General features: G+C 25.3%; 1 protein-coding gene across 1 annotated transcript in view; it reads right to left on the bottom strand.

Moving 5' to 3' along the window:
• The window catches only part of LOC117178571 (lysosomal alpha-mannosidase-like), a 59,254-nt gene that overhangs the window by 19,650 nt on the left and 21,292 nt on the right, over positions 1–18,312 (bottom strand). Inside the window, exons 6-13 of the mRNA XM_033369999.1 lie at positions 17,546–17,751; positions 13,306–13,442; positions 12,991–13,124; positions 10,589–10,802; positions 9,423–9,651; positions 8,580–8,747; positions 6,059–6,270; positions 2,803–3,019 (exon numbers count right to left, since the gene is read on the bottom strand). Of these exons, the coding sequence (XP_033225890.1) occupies positions 2,803–3,019; positions 6,059–6,270; positions 8,580–8,747; positions 9,423–9,651; positions 10,589–10,802; positions 12,991–13,124; positions 13,306–13,442; positions 17,546–17,751 (1,517 nt within the window). The remainder of the gene's footprint in view (positions 1–2,802; positions 3,020–6,058; positions 6,271–8,579; positions 8,748–9,422; positions 9,652–10,588; positions 10,803–12,990; positions 13,125–13,305; positions 13,443–17,545; positions 17,752–18,312) is intronic.

Below are 18,312 nucleotides of genomic sequence, written 5' to 3'. Positions count from 1 at the left end.
ATTTGGGTTAAAATTCATCCTTTTAGGGTCGAAATCCAACTATTTGGATAAAGTTGTGTTTCTTGTTTGAAAATTCGACAATTTGGTAAACAAAAAAATTTGGAGAGAAGACCGAAGTTAGATAATATACAACGTTACGTTAATGATTGAATCGAAATTATTTTGTTTAAATCGGAGTAACGAAATGAAATGAATGTTTTGGATGGTTCCCTGCAATTTTTGGTCTTTTTGTATCAAAATTCTTTCTTGTTGGCAAATTCACATTACTTGTTGTTGAAAAGTCTTCTTTTTATTTTAAAAATCTATTTTTTATCTCAAAAGAAAATATTTTGTGGTTTAAATTTGAACTATTACATTTTTGGTTGCGAAGTCAGCTCTTTTGATCAAACATTCAATTAGTTTTCTGAAATTTCGTCTTGTTTGGTTAAAAATTAAATTTGTTTAACATAATGTTCAACAATTTGTTTTCTTACTAATTTTTCGACTCAAAATTCTTTCTTGGTTGAAATTTCCACTCTGTTCTTGAAAAGTTGTCTTTTTCATAAAAAATGCATCTCTTTTTGTAGAAATTTCATCTTTTTGGTTAATTGGTTATTTAATTTTTGTCTCTCAAATGAAAATTCTTTTTTTTTTCAACTCATTCGTTCACATTTTGTTATTCTGGATAAAAATTCAATAATTGGGTAGAAAATTTAACTGTTTGGTTGAAAATTATTATTTTTTTAATTAATATTTTTTGTTGTTGAAAATGCACACGTATTAATTTAAGAAAATTTGTCGTTTTATATGGAAAGATCAACAATCTTTTTGAAATTCTTTTTTTATCTAGGCTAAAGTATATTTTACTATTTTGTAGGAAATTCGCCTTTTGCATAAAAATATAATGATTGGTACGAAATTTGATTTGGTTCAAAATTAAGTTGAAAGTCGATCTACTTTCTTAAAAATGAATCTTTTTGTTCCGGTTTTATCATTTTAGTTAAAAGTTTATAATTTTAGTTGAAAATTCATCAATTTTGTTGAAATTTAATCTTTTTTTTTATTAAAAATGCAAACATTTTGAAGAAAATTAGTTTGTTTTAATTTATGATTCAATTATCGATTTGTAGGAAATTTGCGTTTTGTATGAAAATTCAACAACTATGTAGGAAAATGAAATATTAGTTCAAAATTAAATTCTTTAAATAATAAATCAACTTATTGGTCAAAAATTATAGTGTTTTTTGTTTTATTGAAAAGTAATATTTTTATTTTGAAAATTTACCCGGTTTTTAAAAAGAAAATTTGTGTTTTTAGATTAAAACCGACAAAATTGTTTAAATTGTTATTCTATCTTGGCTGAAATATTTTGCTTCGTTAAAAATTTAACAACTAGGTTCAAAGTTGATTAGCTTTGTTAAAATTACTTCTTTAAATGAACATTTATAATTTCAGTTAAAAATTTGATTCTTTGGTTAAAAATCCAAGTATTTTGTTGTAAATTTACCTTTTTGGTTTAAAAATTAATCTTTTTAGTGAAAATTCAATCTTTTTTTATTAAGAGTGTAAACAGTTAAAAGAAAATTATTCTGTGTTAATTAATAGTTTAACCGTTTTCTAGGAAATTCGCCTTTTGCATGGAATTTTAATAGTTAGATAAAAAATTCAACTATTTGGTTGAAAATTAAATTCTTTACAAAAAATTCAACTATTTGATTCAAAATTATGTTTTTTGTTGTTGTTGAAGATTAATATTTTTGAGTTGAAAATTTACCCTTTTTTTAATTTTGTCTTTTCAGGCAGAAATTTGAATATATTGTTTAAAAATTTTTTTTGTCATGACTGAAATACCTTTATTCGTTGAAAGTTCAACTACTAGTTGGCAAATTGTTAAAAACTTATTTTTTGGTTGAAGATACAGAGTTTCTGTTAGAAATTCATCATTCCAATTAAAAATTCGATTCTTTCGTTGAAAATTTAACTATTTTGTTGAAAATTGGTCCTCTCAGTTTTAAAGTCCATCTTATTTCGTCGAAATTTAATATTTTTTAAATTAAAAATTTAACCATTTTGTATAAAGTTATTCTTTTTGAATTGATAATTCCACTTTCTTCCCAGAAATTGGCCTTTTGCATGAGAAATCAATAATAAGGTACAACATTGAAAAAATGTGTAGAAAATTAAATTCTTTTGGAAATGATGTTTGACCTACTTTTTTAAAAATTCATTTTTGCTTGAAGACTATAATTTTAGTTGAAAATTCATAAATTTATTTGAAAATATAATTCCTTTGTTGAAAACTTAACTCTTTTTTTTTTGAAAATTCTTTCTTTTTGATAAAGAAGAATTTTTTAGAATCAAATTTGCGGGTATTTCCACTATCATTTTCGTAATTACCGGTTCAAAATCAATATATATATATACACATACACACGCAGTTTCAAATATTCGGAGGATTGTACTATTCGGAAATTTAATCAAATTTATTGTTCACATTATTATTATAAAAGAGCCTCGGTGGCTCAGTTGGTTGGACGCTCGGACTTTACCTCAGAGGTTCCGTGGTTCAATCCCTGAGCCGGTATCTCTAGAAATTTTTCAATGTACTTGACTGCAATCCAGTCCGTCAGTGATGGGGTAATTATTATTATTATTATTATTATTATTATTATTATTATTATTATTATTTGTTCTCTTTATGTAAGTGGGAGAGTCCACGTAAAAAAGTATTGTATTCTAAAATTTGAATAATTGTAGGGCCTGATCTGCAGAAAAAACCAGTATAACAGAGAATATAATAAAATATAGAAATGGGACACAAACCTCTGTGTAGTTGGAAATGTCCTCGAAAGTGAAAATTTCGAAGTCCAGTAGTTTGATTTGGTCTAAAGATATAGGCACCAGAAACAGGATTTTGAATTCCCCGGTTAATACTTTGAGCTCCCTCATAGTAATGAAATGATTGTGTTAATTGAACTCCACTCTTAATTGTAGATTTGATAATAACTTTTCCAGTTGCGTCAAGACTGATACCGAATGCCTAAAAATAATAATAATTACACAGCAAGCTGCAAGGTCTTTCGAAAAATACGTGAACTGCTGTTCCACGCAGTTGCTCAGCTCGCAGGGCGAGAGACGCTCACGACTTTCGCCTCGGTAGGGCCGCAGTGCGCGAGTACTCAGTCGACTATATTGCGCAATATTATGCATTCCAATTGAAAATAGTATAAAAGGTCCTGACTGTTTACGTTCAGACCCCCGTATTTGTGATCAAGGCTATTTGCAGCAAACCCCGACACTGGACTGAAACCGAGAGTTTTGTGTAATTCAATCCTCAACCAAACCGATGAATTATTGACAAAGAAGAATTATTTTATATAAAAAAAGATCTTTCAACTTAAAAATATAAGTTTTCAACCAATGATGGAATTTTGAAATTTACGCTTTAGATATTGATTATCAACCAAATAAAACGAATTTTCGACCAGTTGAAATCAATTAAAAAAGACGGTTATTCAACGAATCAACCATAAAAAATTAGCTTTTAATCAAACAGTTGCATTATGACCTAAAAATGATGAATATTCGGTCAAAAATGAAATAGATTAATTTACAGTTTAAAAAATGAGATAAATAATTGTTAAAAAGGATTAACTTTTAAAAAAGATGCTTAATTTATTAATTTTTTATATATTTAATTTTTAACGTATAAAAGACGAATTTTCAATAAAATAATTGAATCCTCGGTCAAAACGGATTAATTTTTAACCAAACAGTTGCATTTTCAGCAAAAAATGGATGATTTTTCAACACAGAAAATTAATTTTTAATATTGTTGTTTCTGTCGTTTCTTATAAATATTTCAACATGAGTTATATTAAATTTAAAATAATAGATAGAGCACTTTTTTATAAATTAAAAAAAAAAATGCTGTCAAAATTCGAACTTTGGATTTTTAAAGAAAATTCCAAAAGTTTTTTTTATAATCTTTTAGGGCAATCAAAAAGCCACATTTTTCTTTTCTTGATTTTTTTATATCGTCCGTTATTTGGCTTAAAATGTTCATTTTCGTGTGCTTTTTGGAATTTTATAAATGCTATAACTCTGGCAGTTTTTGATTTTATGAAAAAAGTCATAAGGATACATGGTTCGAATTTTTGAATAATATGAATAACCATAAAGAGAATTTTTGAATTAAAAAAAAGCGACCTCAAAAATATTAAAAATGTGCCCACTTTTTCAATTTTTATCCAAAATGGCTGACCAACGAACTTGTCCTTTAGTTTAGGACACTAAACAAGTGTACTAAAGGCCAATCTAAAAGATTAATTTTTCCAAAAGTGATCGAGTTCACAGACAGCCATGCATACATAAATTTTCAACTAAATAGATAAATTTTTAACGAAAAAGCATAAATAACCCACTAAATAGATTAACTTTTACCTAAAATTGTAAATTTTAAATTAAAAGTGGAGTAGATTCGTTCTTAATTAAAAAAAATTATTTTTAACAAAAAATAAAACGTATTTTTAACTAGGCAGATAAATTTTCAACTAAAAATAAGAAATTTTCAAATAAAAGTATCATTTTTAAATCATAATTTCAATAGTAACATTTTCAGTTATAAAATTAACTGTGAATAAAAAAAGAAGAATTTTCAACAAGTATAGATCAATTTTGAACCTAAAAGAGAAATTTTAAAGTAAAAAGTATAATTTTTAACTACAATGATCAATTTTAAATAAAAAATAGAGTACCTCAATTCTTAGTGAAAAAAATAATTTATTTTTAATGAAAATGAATTGAATTTTAAACTAAATAACTATATTTGAACCAACGATGTGAATTTCCAATGAAAGTAAATAAATTCTTTCAAAAGTAGTTAATTTTTAACCAAATGTGGATTAGCCAACATAAAAGTGAAAAAAATTAATTATTAACTAAAAAAGAAAGAAATTTTAAGGTTCACGACCAAAAAAAAATACTTTTAAGCAAGCAATTAAATTTCCATTATTTATTAAATTTTCAACTAAAAAACAAAATTTTTTAAATAAATAGTTTAATTTTCAACTAAAGAGTTAAATTACATTCAAAAATTAATTAGCTACATTTTCAGTAGAAAAAATGAACTAAAAATTAAACAAATTTTAACCAGGAAAGTTAAATTTGCTAGCAAAAAAATAACTGCTTAACAAAGTAATTGAATTTGTAGAAATAAGGGAATTTTAAATTTAAAAAGATCAATTTTTAACAAAACAGTTTATTTTTTGAGTAAAAAGATAAATGTTTAATCAAAAATGGATCAGATAAATTACAAATTAAAAAATCTAATTTTTAACTATAAAATAAAGGAATTCTTATTTGAAAATTGTTAAATTAACAACAAAAAAGATCAATTTTTAACTAAGCAGATAAATTTAAAATTAATCCTTATGTAATTAAAAATAAATCCAATTTTTAACAAAATAATTAAATCTGCAACCAAAAAGATAAATTTTTTAAACATGTAATTGAATTTCTATTAATATTGTAATTTTCAACCAAATAGTTGATTTTTTAACTAAGAAAAAAATTTTTTAATTAAAAAGAGATTAGAAAAATTATTAATTTAAAAAAATTTTTAACTAAAAATAAAACAAATTGAAACAAAATTTGCAACCAAAAAGCTTAAATTTTAACCAAGTAGTTGAATTTTTATGAATATTTAAACTTCCAGCTAACAAAAAAAAACATTCTTCACCAAAGAAAAAATTTCGGAAAAGGAAAATTATTTTGAATCCAAAAAGTAGCTAAATTCTCGCAAAAAAAATTAACTGAAAATGAAACAAATTCCCAACAAAATAATTAACTTTTCACCCAAAAAGGTAATAATTTTCATTAAAAAAAATAATATTTTTTTAACAAACTAGTTTAACTTATAGCCTAGATATAGAATTTTTAACCAAACAGTTTCATTTTCAACAAAGAAGATTAATTTTCTAACAGGGAAAGAAATCAGAATTCTAAAAAAATTAATAATTTGATAATAAGTTATAATAACTGATAACACTAGTAATAAATCAATGTCGTTCTTATTTACCTTGTTTGAACCACCAGTACTTTTATTTTCACCTAAAGCGTTTGATTCAACTGGATTTTTCGGAGGATGCTGGCTAACATAAAATGATGAATAACCTAAAGGATTTATTCTAGTTGCCAAAAATACAAGTTCATATGAAGCAGATGTTTTTCGGCCAGGGATTTTTTTAATTTGATTTGAAATTGGTACTACTTGTGTTACGATTTCGTTTCCTGAAAAAATGTATTTTTTTATTGTGCTACATTCCAATAGTTTTCTCCTCGTCCCCTCCTTTTAACTATTTCCCCTCTCCATATTGCCCCTCACTTCCCTAATTACAATCCCCTCCTTTCCCACTACTTCCCTTACTACTCCTTCCGTCATTTCCCCGCATGCCCTCTACTTCCCCACCAAACTTTTGATTCCCTCTTTTTTCATTTTCAATCACTTCTTCCAATCATAATTCTTCTCCGCCCTTATTTCCCCTCATTTCCCCTACTTCCCCGTCCCTTATTTTTTATCAATTCCCCTACTTTTTCACTCCTAATTTCTCATTATTTCCCCTTAATTTCCCTTATTGGAAAAAATTACGAAGTATTAGCGGATGTACGGACGGGAACCCTACCAAAACTATAAGGGTTTCTGTCTGGGCTGAAAAAGCCTAAGAATCTATTATATAATAAAAAAAGGAATTAATAAAAACGTACAATTTAACTTAAAAATCGACCAACTTTATCCAGAAATAAATAAAACAATATTTTTATGTAACAGTAAACACCTTTTTAATATTTTTTAGTCGCAAAAATATCATATATTAATAATAATATAATATAATAATTTTTAAATAACTATTTATTTGAAGTTTCTGAACACTTAAATTTGAGTTAATGGGCAGAATTCCCGGAAATAAGACCAAGAATCCAATGATAAAATTTGGACAACCACCACCATTTTTTGCATTTCTATTATCATTTCTATTGCAATTTGAAAAAAGATAATGAAATTTCTAAAAAAGAAGAATTTCTTTTTTGTAAAAACAGCAACGAAACGACGATGCTCTCAGGTGTCATGGAGAGAGCATCGTGGTTTCGTTGCTGTTCCTACCTGTTTGCATTTTTATCAATATTTTTTTTGGCTTCATAAGGTTGCTGTACGTGTGCCGAAACGTTAATGATTATTTTTTATACATGTTTTTTTATTGTGATTTCATAATAATAAAAATAAAAAAGACAAAAGAAATATAAAAGAGCAAGAAGGGGATTTTTAATTCCTCTTTTTTATTTTTGTCCGAAAAAAAATTTTTTTTTCTTTTCTTGTTCAGAAAATTTGTTATCTGTTTTCAATTTTTAAGGAATGCTGCTTTAAAAATTTCTAAACTGTTGTTCGAAATTTTAGAAATCGTTGGATATGCTTAAAAGCCTTTTTTAATTTTCTCTTATAGTTTACTTTTCAAAATAAGAAGCCATTCAAAATTTTGACATGAATATTGAGAACATTATTTTTTCAATCTTGTTCGACATTTTAAACTTTCTAATCTTTAAAGATTCACAAAATATTTCCTAATTTTTTCGTAGCCCTACGAAACAAAAGAATTGCCCTAAAATCTTTTAGAATCTTCGTCAATACATTTTGAAATATTTTGGAATAACCTCTTGAAATTAATTTTTCGAAATAAAAATTTCTTTTAATTTTTCCTAGAGACCTTAAAAATTTTTTCATTTTCGTAAAACCTAGCAACATTCTTTAACAGATTATACGGGGTTTAATTATTTTTGAATTGCCTCCAAACTTCTGAATATCTCATCAACTTAGTTAAATTTAAAAATATTATATAATACGGTAAAATGGTCAAATTTCCCAATATTAACAATGCAATTATTTCAAAATCCAGTATTAATTAAATTTTTTTTATTCGGAGTAAAAAAAACTTTTAAAACCATAATTATACAAATCGATTTGTAAGCCATAATTTTTAATTTAATAGCTTAAAATTGTCCATTTCTTAGCTGAAGATGTTAAAAAATTAAATTATTTTAAATAAAAAAAGTTAAGAATGGTGTTTTTTAAAATCAAAATAGATTAAAGTAGAACTATATAAACATTATTCTAATTTATTAAATAATTTGTTTAATTTTGAACGTCTTTTTAGAATAATTCAATTTTAAGGTCTTAGCAAAATTAATTCAATTAATTCTAAATAATTCTAGAAAAAATATAATTAATTCTAAAAAATTAATTCTAAAAAAATTCGATTTCATTTTAAATTGAATCTTTTCATTTTGAAATTTATTTAAATTGAAAAGTTTTAATATTTAAATTATTCAATATGGCACGCACATTATTAAAAATACAAAATTTAAATTTATTTGAAACTAAAATGATTCAATTTTCGAATTTCTAATCTGAAACTGTTGGTTTTTAAACGTTTCGTAATTCTCCTATTTTCGAAATTTTAACCTGAAATCATTCAATTTTGAAATTCTTAAAATATAAAAAAAACTTCAACTTTTAAGGTTTTAAATTATAAATGATAAAATTTTACCTTTGTGATTTTTTACTCGATATGATGTCCCTTTGACAGGAAATCGAACATAAGTAGATAGAGGGTGACTTGTTGGATTGTAAACAGTAACAAGAAAATTTTGATTATTTTCTGTGTGCTTGCATGAACTTATATTTAATAGTGGACATGAAAAAAATTCTGGATACTCTGTTTTTGAAATTAATTTTCCATCTAGTATCATTTTCCTGAAAATCAATTTAGAAATGAATGAAGTTAAATTGTCTTTCGGGAAGTTAGCTGACGAGCGCAGCTCGGCTCTCACATGCGGAGAACCCCTGTTACACCAGCGACAAGTATGCGCGCGCACGTCAGGCACGCACGCTGCCTAGCGACCCCCTCTCTGCCAGGCACCGGTTCTTCGCATGTGAGAGCCGAGTTGCGCATGCTAGATTACTTCACAGTAGCTCTCACCCGCTCCCTTATTTTTTGGAAGAATAATTTTTTCAACCAAAAATAAAATGACAACGAGGGTGCTAAATATTTATATTATGCTTAAAAACAGACATTCTTTAAAATGATTTACAAAATCGAGGCAAATATTTCTATCGTTTATTGTAATTAATTCTGGAAGAAAGCTGAAGGTGATCTCTGGAAAAAAGAATTCTGGTAGGAATTCTTTACTTTTATTTTTATAGACAATATTTCCCTTGCATAAAATTTGTTTAGTAAAAAATTACCAAAGTGATTTGTAGAGAATCTTTCAAGCTATTACATTTTTATGATAATTTCATTTTTTCATTTTATCATATTTGAGAATGCTCATTTTTGATCTTCAGATTGTGAACACTCTTGAATCATAAATAAAAATAAAATAAATAAAACTAGAATAGTATAAATGAATAAAAATAAAATTAAACCTCAAGGCCTTGGAACTTATTTCTTCTGCGTCTGTTATACTTTTGGATAAAATTCGAGCATAATCGTGTGCAACGTGTTCTTGTTCTGTTCCTGTGATAGCATCGTGATGTTGTAAAATTCCCATGGCTTCACGAAATTTATCCAATTTCGCATCATTTGGCTCATTGCTTAGAACCGAAAGCTGTTTCACTACCTAAAATAAGGTTTTGAATAAAAAAATTAGTAAATTATTTTTTTTGTAAATTAAAATTTTTAGGCTCTTGCTGGAAGAAACGAAAAAAAAAGAATTTTTTAAACTTTATCGATAACAGTCTTCAGAAGCCAAAATGCTCTAAAAAATTTGAAAAAGATATAAAAATTTTTTATCAATCACTTTTTGATAGATTGCGTAGTTTTGGCTTTAATCATGAAAAATATCATTAACAGTCAAAAAAATCCCCCCCCCCCGCAGTTTTTGTCAAACGGTCCATATTTTAAGATCCCTTGAATCCGAAAAAGAGGTTTTTACGAATTTTTCTGTCTGTATGTGTCTATCTTTATGCCTGTCTGTGCTGAAAGTCAAGTTCGTAAGTCAGCCATTTTGGATAGACTACCACAACTGCGATGTAGAACACGATGCGGTATAAAATTCACTTGACAAAGTTTGGGTCACTGAGGTTAGGTACATAATTTAGAAGTTAAAAAACGATAGAAAAAAGGTTGAATAACAAAATTGCAGTTTGTTCTACAACTGCGATGTAGAACACGATGCGGTATAAAATTCACTTGACAAAGTTTGGGTCACTGAGGTTAGGTACATAATTTAGAAGTTAAAAAACGATAGAAAAAAGGTTGAATAACAAACTTTTGTTTAAAGAATGTGCATTTTTTCTAAACGAGACAATGAAACTACGTCAGTTTTAATACCAATACATGTGATGAGTTATAATTATATACATTTATGGTAATAATATACAATTTCAGAGAGAAACTCGTGTGCGAAGCACGAGATACGTGATGAGAATTTGTGCGTTAAAGCCAAAGGAGCTTTAACAAAAGAGAATTCATAATCACGAAATTATTGTTGTCGATACTTTGACCTTGAATTTTAAATAGTTTGTGCATAAGGCCGAGCCATGAAATTCTCTTACTTGTAAAAAGTTGTTGCTCATTCTTTCGAAATATTTAATCGTTGGTCGAGAAGTATAGTAGCCAGTCCAATACGATTGACTATCGGAAGCGTAAGGGAAGAAATCATCACTTTTCGATGGCCATGATATTTGTTCTTCATTTAGAGCTTTTAAGTAGCAAGACGGAGTTGAATACATTGCATTAAATTTGGTTCCATTATAGAAATTAATATATCTAAATAGAAGATAAATAAATTATTATTGGAATACAAATTGGTATAACATACATGTGCGTAGAATGAAACTATTGAGGATTTCTAAATTCCATTTTTTTCTGGAATTTTAGATATAAAAAGCAATGAGAATTTAAACAAAGTGTACAGTCTGCAATTAATGGCCGATCCGAAAATCTTGTTTTAGAGTTAAATAACAATAAATTATAAAGAAATATACGAAGCGACATTTAAAAGAAAATTCTATTCAGTTCATTTTTTATTCCGGAATTTAATATTTCAAAAGGTTCCAAATTATTGTTTTTCCAAAAAAATTCCAAGCGAAATTTTTTATTTTGGTACGTTTTGGCCTCTTTTTAAGTAAAGTTACAAAAATTTCATGTTTAGAGAAAATATTTATTTTTTCTAAGCAAATAATTTGTTTACTGCTATAAATAAATAAAAATGTTCATATTATTTTTACGAAAATAATTTCTTTGCAATCTAATATGTATCAAAGTAGCGGGGTGAGTAAGAATTCCTAAAATAAAATTCCCGGAACTGGAAAATTACCGAAAAAGAAAGAATTCGAAATTATAAAATTGCCCGCGCTTAAAAATTTCCAAAAAATTTATTGATGTATTCCATTATCTTTATTCTATTACTTATCTATTAGGAATAATATAATTTTCCCGAATCCTCAAAATTTTGAATATGGTAAAATACATAAATAATCACGCAAACAGAAATTTCCCGAAAAATGATTATTCCCTGAAGAAAATAAAACTACAGAAATTCGTAATTTAAAATTTTTTTCAAATTATCGAAAATAATAAATTGTTCAAGTTAAAAGTTGACAAACATGGTAAATTGCCGAAATTGCAAAAAATATTAATTTGCCAAGATTTCTAATTTAGGAGAAAATTAAGTTGTGAAATTTGCAGATTCGAGCAAAAAATTTATATTTCTTTTCTGTTTAAATAATCTATTATTTTGCATGGGCTCTCAAGTATACTATTAAAACGTTTTTCATGATTTTCAAATTTTTAATTTCCAGAATTTTAATTTTTAATACTTTCTTTTCGGAAATTTCATTTTCAGAGATTATTCACAAATAGTGTTTTGTAAATAAATTATTTAACTTAACAAATAGAACATTTATATCCTTTTTCCGCGGAAAAATAATTGCTTTATTTAATTTTTATTTGTTAACATAAATTATTTATATCAAAGCTGAGTGTAACGTGTAAACAATATTTGAATAAAGACATCAATTTAATAAAGATAGAAAAATTTCGAAAATTAAAATTCTTGAATATTAGAAAAACCCGAATCTATAAAGCAATTAAAAAATGGTTTTAGTGATAAATAAATAATACAATAATAAAATGATAAAACTATAATAATATGACAATATATTCATCTGATGAAACAATTTTATTTAATTTATTATAAATTATTTTATGACTATTTTATTGTTAAACAAATTTTTTATTGTTTAGATTTGGGAATTTTAAAATTCGAAAATTTTTCTCTCTCGGCAATTTTACTTAGGGAATTATCTATTATTGTAGATTTTTATATTCGTTGATTTCATAAACTTTCGAGAATTTTCCAATTAAAAAATTGGATATTGTCGGCCGTTTTATAATTAATAATTATTAATAAAAAAGCTAACTTTAAGTTTTACAAATTTTCTGGACGTTATTAAGTTAAAGAAAATATTTTGATACATATTGAGTAGCGAAAATTTATATTGTAAAAAAAGGATGCAAATAGTTCATTTGTTCACAAAATGTGTTTGCAACAATAAAATTGTGCGCTAATGAAATCATTTACTTTCCTAGTATCCTCAGTTTCTAATTTAAGTTGATTGCAAAAATATATAAGAGTTAGTACTAAGAAAAAATATTTTTCCTTTAAAATCCCCTTTTTTAGTACACTGGGAATCCCATTTAAGTCTTTCCCATTTAAGCCGTTCCGAGAATTGTTGCCGCATCGGTTTCGGAGCCCTCAGGGTCGAGAGAGGGTTGACTGTTTATGTTTTGAGCGAGCGAATGTTGTGTTCCATTTAAGTCAAAGCCATTTAGGAGCATCCTGAAACCGGACTTAAATGGGATTTCCAGTGTAATTCTTTGTAATAAACCCTAAAGTACCTGAATATGGAAATCTTTAATTTTTATTAATTTGCTAACAAGTTATTTTTTGTACCTGATAAGTTTGTCCAAATTTGTATACCATGAATTTGCCACTTGATATGTAAAGTCGTCTCCCATAGTAAGTATAACATTATTTGTCTTGTATGATTTTGCTTGGGCGTTAACAAAATGCAAAAATTGTGCCACCTGAATTAGTGATAAATTGTGTTATTTCCTTACATACAAAGCATTTATTATTATTATTATTATTATTATAAATAAGAATTTTTAAACCAATAAGATCTAAAAAGTTTTAAATTAGCTCTTATTATTTATTTAAATTTATAACAAAAATATAATATCTAAATTTAAAAAGTTTTAAACTTACTCTTCGATGTATATTGAAATCTGGACTGTCAGGGTCGTCAATCAAAGGTTCGTCTTTACAATTAATATCGAAACAAAAACCATAAGGTGCATTATAATGGTAATAAAGTACGGATGTGAATAAATTCGCATTCTCGCCTGAATTAAATAAAAATATTTGTTAATAAGCTACTTTATAAAAAGAAGAAGGTAAATTATATTTTTTGACTTTATAATTATAAATATCCTGGGAGCGGGCGAGAGTCACTGTGAAGGTCGCTGAGGAGCGCAGCTCGGCTCTCTAATGATGAGAACCGCGATCAGACCAGCGGCAAGCGTGCGTGCGTAAAGCGAGCACAGACGATGCTATGCGTCCCCCTCTCTGCTGGGCCCAAGGTTCACCGCATCTGAGAGCCGAGCTGCGCTTGTCAGCTGCCTTTAGAGTGGCTCGCGTTTTCTAAAAAATATTAATCTTTTTGTTTCAAAATTTATATTTTTATTAAATATTCAACTTTTTGGTTGAGAATTCTTTAATTTTATTGAAGATTCTTTTTTTCGTTAGAAAATTAATCTTACTGTTTAGCAACTCTTCATTTTATTTTAAAATTCAAATTCTTTTGAGAGATTTCTTGAATTTTTAAAAAAATTTCTTTTTTCGGTAAAAAATTAATCTTTTCGTTTAAAAATTCATCATTTTATTCAAAAATTTTACTTTTTCGTAGATAATAAATTCTCGAATTTTTAAAGAAATTCTTTTTTTCGGTAGAAAATTAATCTTTTTGGTTAAAAGTATAAGAACTGAGTTTTAAAGCCTAAGCAATTTCCTAAAAATTAATCAAAAATTTTCTTTCTTTCTTAAAAATTGTACTTTTTTCTTCAAATTATTGGATTGTATTGAGAATTTGTCTTTTTGGTAAAAAATGATCTTATTTTTTAAACATTAATCTTTTTTAGTTGAAAAGTCAGATTTTTTATTGAAAATTCTTGAATTTGTTTAAAGATACGTTTTTGTCGGTAGAAGATGAATCTTTTTGTTTAAAAATTCATCTTTTGATTACAAATTTAACAAGTGGGCTTTAAAGTTGCACCTCTTTAAAAAAATGAATTTTCTGTTTGACGATTCAAAATTTTAGTTAAAAATTCATCTCTGGTTGAAAATTAAACTGTTTCATTTAAAATTCCTTCTTTTTTGTTGTTGAAGAATTACTTTAGTAATTAAAAATTTATCAATTTAATTTTTTTCGAAAATGGTTATTTTTTTAAGTGAAAATTCAAGTCTTTGTTAAAATTGCCTTTAGAGTGGCTCGCGTTTTTTTAAAAAATGTTAATCTTTTTGTTTCAAAATTTATATTATTATTTAAAAATTCAACTTTCTGGTTGGGAAGTTTATTAAAAATTTGTCTTTTTTGGTAGTAAATTAATATTTTTGTTTAAAAATGTATCTTTTTTTGTTTCAACTTTAACTTTTCCGTAGAGCATTCTTGAATTTTCTTAGAAATGCATCTTCTTCGTAGTAAATCCATCTTTTTCCTTAAAAATTAATATTTTTAGTTAAAAATTCAAATCTTTAGTTAAGAATTCCAGAATCATATTACAAATTCGTCTTTTTTGTTGGAAAGTAGTCTTTTCTATTTGAAAATTCAACTTTTTGGTATAGAATTCCCAAATTCTGTTAATGTTTTTTTATTGTAAATTAATCTTTTTATTTAAAAATAATTTTTTTAAAGTTGAACTTTTTCCTTGAGAATCCTCGAATTTTGTTAAAAATTCATCTTTTTCGTTAAAAATGTAACAAGTGGGTTTTAAAGTTGAACTAAAATCTTAAGAATGATAAGAAAATTTCTTTCTTTCTTAAAAATTTAACTTTTTGGTTGAGAATTCTGGAATTTTATTAAAAAATCTTTTTTTCGTTAGAAAATTAATCTTACTGTTTTGAAATTCTCCATTTAATTTAAAAATTAAATTTTTTTAGAGAATTCTTGAATTTTGGCAAAAATTCTTTTTTTTTCGGCAAAAAATTAATCTTTTCGTTTAAAAATGCATCTTTTTGGTTCAAAATTTAACAACTGGAATTTAAAATTGAACTAATTTCTTAAAAATGTAAGAACATTTTTTTTTTTCTTAAAAATTCAACTTTTTTCAAATTTTTGAATTTTATTGAAAATCTGTCTTTTTTGCAGTAAATTAATCTTATTGTTTGAACATTAATCATTTTTAGTTAAAAATTTAACTTTTTTAGTTGAGAACTCAAATTCCTGGTTAATAAATCTTGAATTTTGTTAAAAATTCTTTTTTTCAGTAAAAAATTGAAATTTGCAATTAAAAATTCATCTTTTTCGTTTAAAATTTAACATGTAGGTTTTACGGTTGAACCAATATTGAAAAATAAACAAAATTCTTTCTTTCTTCAAAATTCAACTTTTCGGTTAAGAATTCTTGATATTTATTGAACATTCGTCTTTTTGATAGTCAATCCTATTGTTTAGAAATTTATGATTTTATTTAAAATTCAAATTATTTCTAGAGAATTCTTGAATTTTGTAAAGAATTATTTTTTTTCGGTAAAAAATTAATCTTTTCGTTTAAAAATTCATCTTTTTGGTTAAGAAATTAACAACTGGGTTTTAAAGCTGAACTAATTTCTTAAAAATTTAAGAAGAATTTTCTTCTTTCTTAAAAATGAAACTTTTTTTTAATTCTTGATTTTTATTAAAAATTTGTCTTTTTGGTAGAAAATTAATTTATTGTTTAAACATTAATCCTTTTTAGTTAAAAATTCAACTTATATAGTTGAAAAGTTGAATTTTTAGTTGATAATTCTTGAATTTTGTTATAAATTCTTTTTTTCGGTTAAAATTTGATTTTTTCAATTAAAAATTCATCTTTTTGGTTTAAAATTTAACAATTAGGTTTTAAAGTTGAACTAAAATCTCAAGAATTAAAAGAAAATTTCTTCCTTTCTTAAAAATTCAACTTTTTAGTTGAGAATTCTTGAATTTTATTGAAAATTCTTTTTTTTTGTTAGAAAATTAATCTTATTGTTTAGAAATTCTTCATTTTATTTGAAAATTCAAATTTTTTTTAGAGAACTATTAAATTTTGTAAAAAATTAATCTTTTTGTTTAAAAATTCATCATTTTATTCAAAAATTCAACTTTTTGGTGGATAATAAATTCTCGAATTTTTTAAGAAATTCTTTTTTTCGGTAGAAAATTAATCTTTTTGATTAAAAATATAAGAACTGAGTTTTAAAGTCGAACTAATTTCCTAAAAATTAATGCAAAATTTTCTTTCTTACTTAAAAATTGTACTTTTTTCTTAAAATTCTTGAATTTTATTGAGAATTTGTTTTCTTGGTAAAAAATGATCTTATTTTTTAAACATTAATCTTTTTTAGTTGAAAAGTCAGATTTTTGATAGAAAATTCTTGAATTTGGTTAAAAATTCGTTTTGTCGGTAGAAGATTAATCTTTTTGTTTAAAAATTCATCTTTTGATTAAAAATTTAACAAGTGTACTTTAAAGTTGCACCAATTTAAAAAAAAAATGTTCTGTTTGAGAATTCAAAATTTTAGTTAAAAATTTATCTCTGGGTGAAAATTAAACTGTTTTGTTGAAAATTCCTTCTTTTTTGTTGTTGAAGAATTACTTTAGTAATTGAAAATTTACCTATTCAATTTTTTGTCGAAAATGGTTATTTTTTAAGTGAAAATTCAACTTTTTGTTAAAATTGAACTATTTGATTAAAAATATATTTCTTCTGTTGAAAATAAATCTAGTTTAATTGAAAATTTAAGTTTGGTGAAAAGTTCTTGCATTTCGTTGGAAATTCGTCTTCTTTGCTACAAAATTTACTTTTTTTTATTAAAATTTCATAGTTTTGATTTGATAATTCAAATGTTTAGTATACAAAATAAATCATTTTCTCTTGAAAGTTGAATAATTTCGTAAAAAAATCAAAAATTTGGTAGACAATTCGTTTTTTGATAATTAATTTTTTTAAATTAACTGTTTAAATATTTCATTTTTGGGTTAAAATTTACCTTTCTTAGTTAAAAAATTCAATAATACCTGCATTTCAACATTTAATTTAAAAATCACTTTTTTATTTTAATTGTTATTTTATCACCAAAGTTTGCAATTAAAACCAAATCAACGGTTGTCAACGAGGGGGAGTGGTGTGGTAAAAAATTTCCCAAAATTGGTAACATTGTTTTAGAGTGTTTCCTAAATATCAATTAATTAAAAATTGAATTTTTCTACCTAAACTGGGACTACCCCTCCAAATGAATTCGGCCGTTTTAGTGGCAAATCGTTGTGCTTTATCGTGAATATCAATACGGGCAAAAAGTTGACCATCGAATCCCATTTGGGCAAATATTGCTGCCTGTTCTCTTGAGTGTCCGAAAGAATCAATTTGCCATCCAATTTTAGGCCTCGCACATTCTCCGAAAGTATCATTCAATCTCCTGATTAAAATATATTAATACAATTATTAATAATAATTTTATAAATATGTTAATACATTTTAAAAATTTCAAAGTCAAGTACTACTTAAATTTTGCAGGATTTTGGTAACAAAATAAAAATTTTGAATAAATATTTATTGATTAGGCTAATTGTTTTTAAGGCTATATAAATATAATTTTCGTAAGATTATTGAAAATTTTTTAATGAATTTGGAAAATTTCAGATAATTCAAATCAAAATTTTATCAAAAAGGTTAAGCCTCAAACAAATAATTGAATTTTTAGATTAATGAAATAAAATCTCATAGAAAAATGTAATAGTTAATATTTCAATGCGAACAGATTTTTATGTTTAATTAGAAACTACAAAAAAAATGTAATCATCCGAAAAAGGAAAAAAATGTCAAACATTAGCATTTTTAATCAAAAAATGTCTTAAATTTTCAAGAGAAAAAAGATGAAGCGGAGATGAAAATGAAATGTCGATGAAAGAAGAAAGGCTAAAGGAAATTAGAGAAGTGATGATAGAGGTAATGGGGATTTATGAAGAAAAGCAGGAGA

This window comes from Belonocnema kinseyi, chromosome 8 (assembly GCF_010883055.1).
Source record: "Belonocnema kinseyi isolate 2016_QV_RU_SX_M_011 chromosome 8, B_treatae_v1, whole genome shotgun sequence".
NCBI classification, from domain to species: Eukaryota; Metazoa; Arthropoda; class Insecta; order Hymenoptera; family Cynipidae; genus Belonocnema; species Belonocnema kinseyi.
Note: the sequence above shows the minus strand (reverse complement) of the source record. Positions and strands in the feature narration are given on the sequence as shown.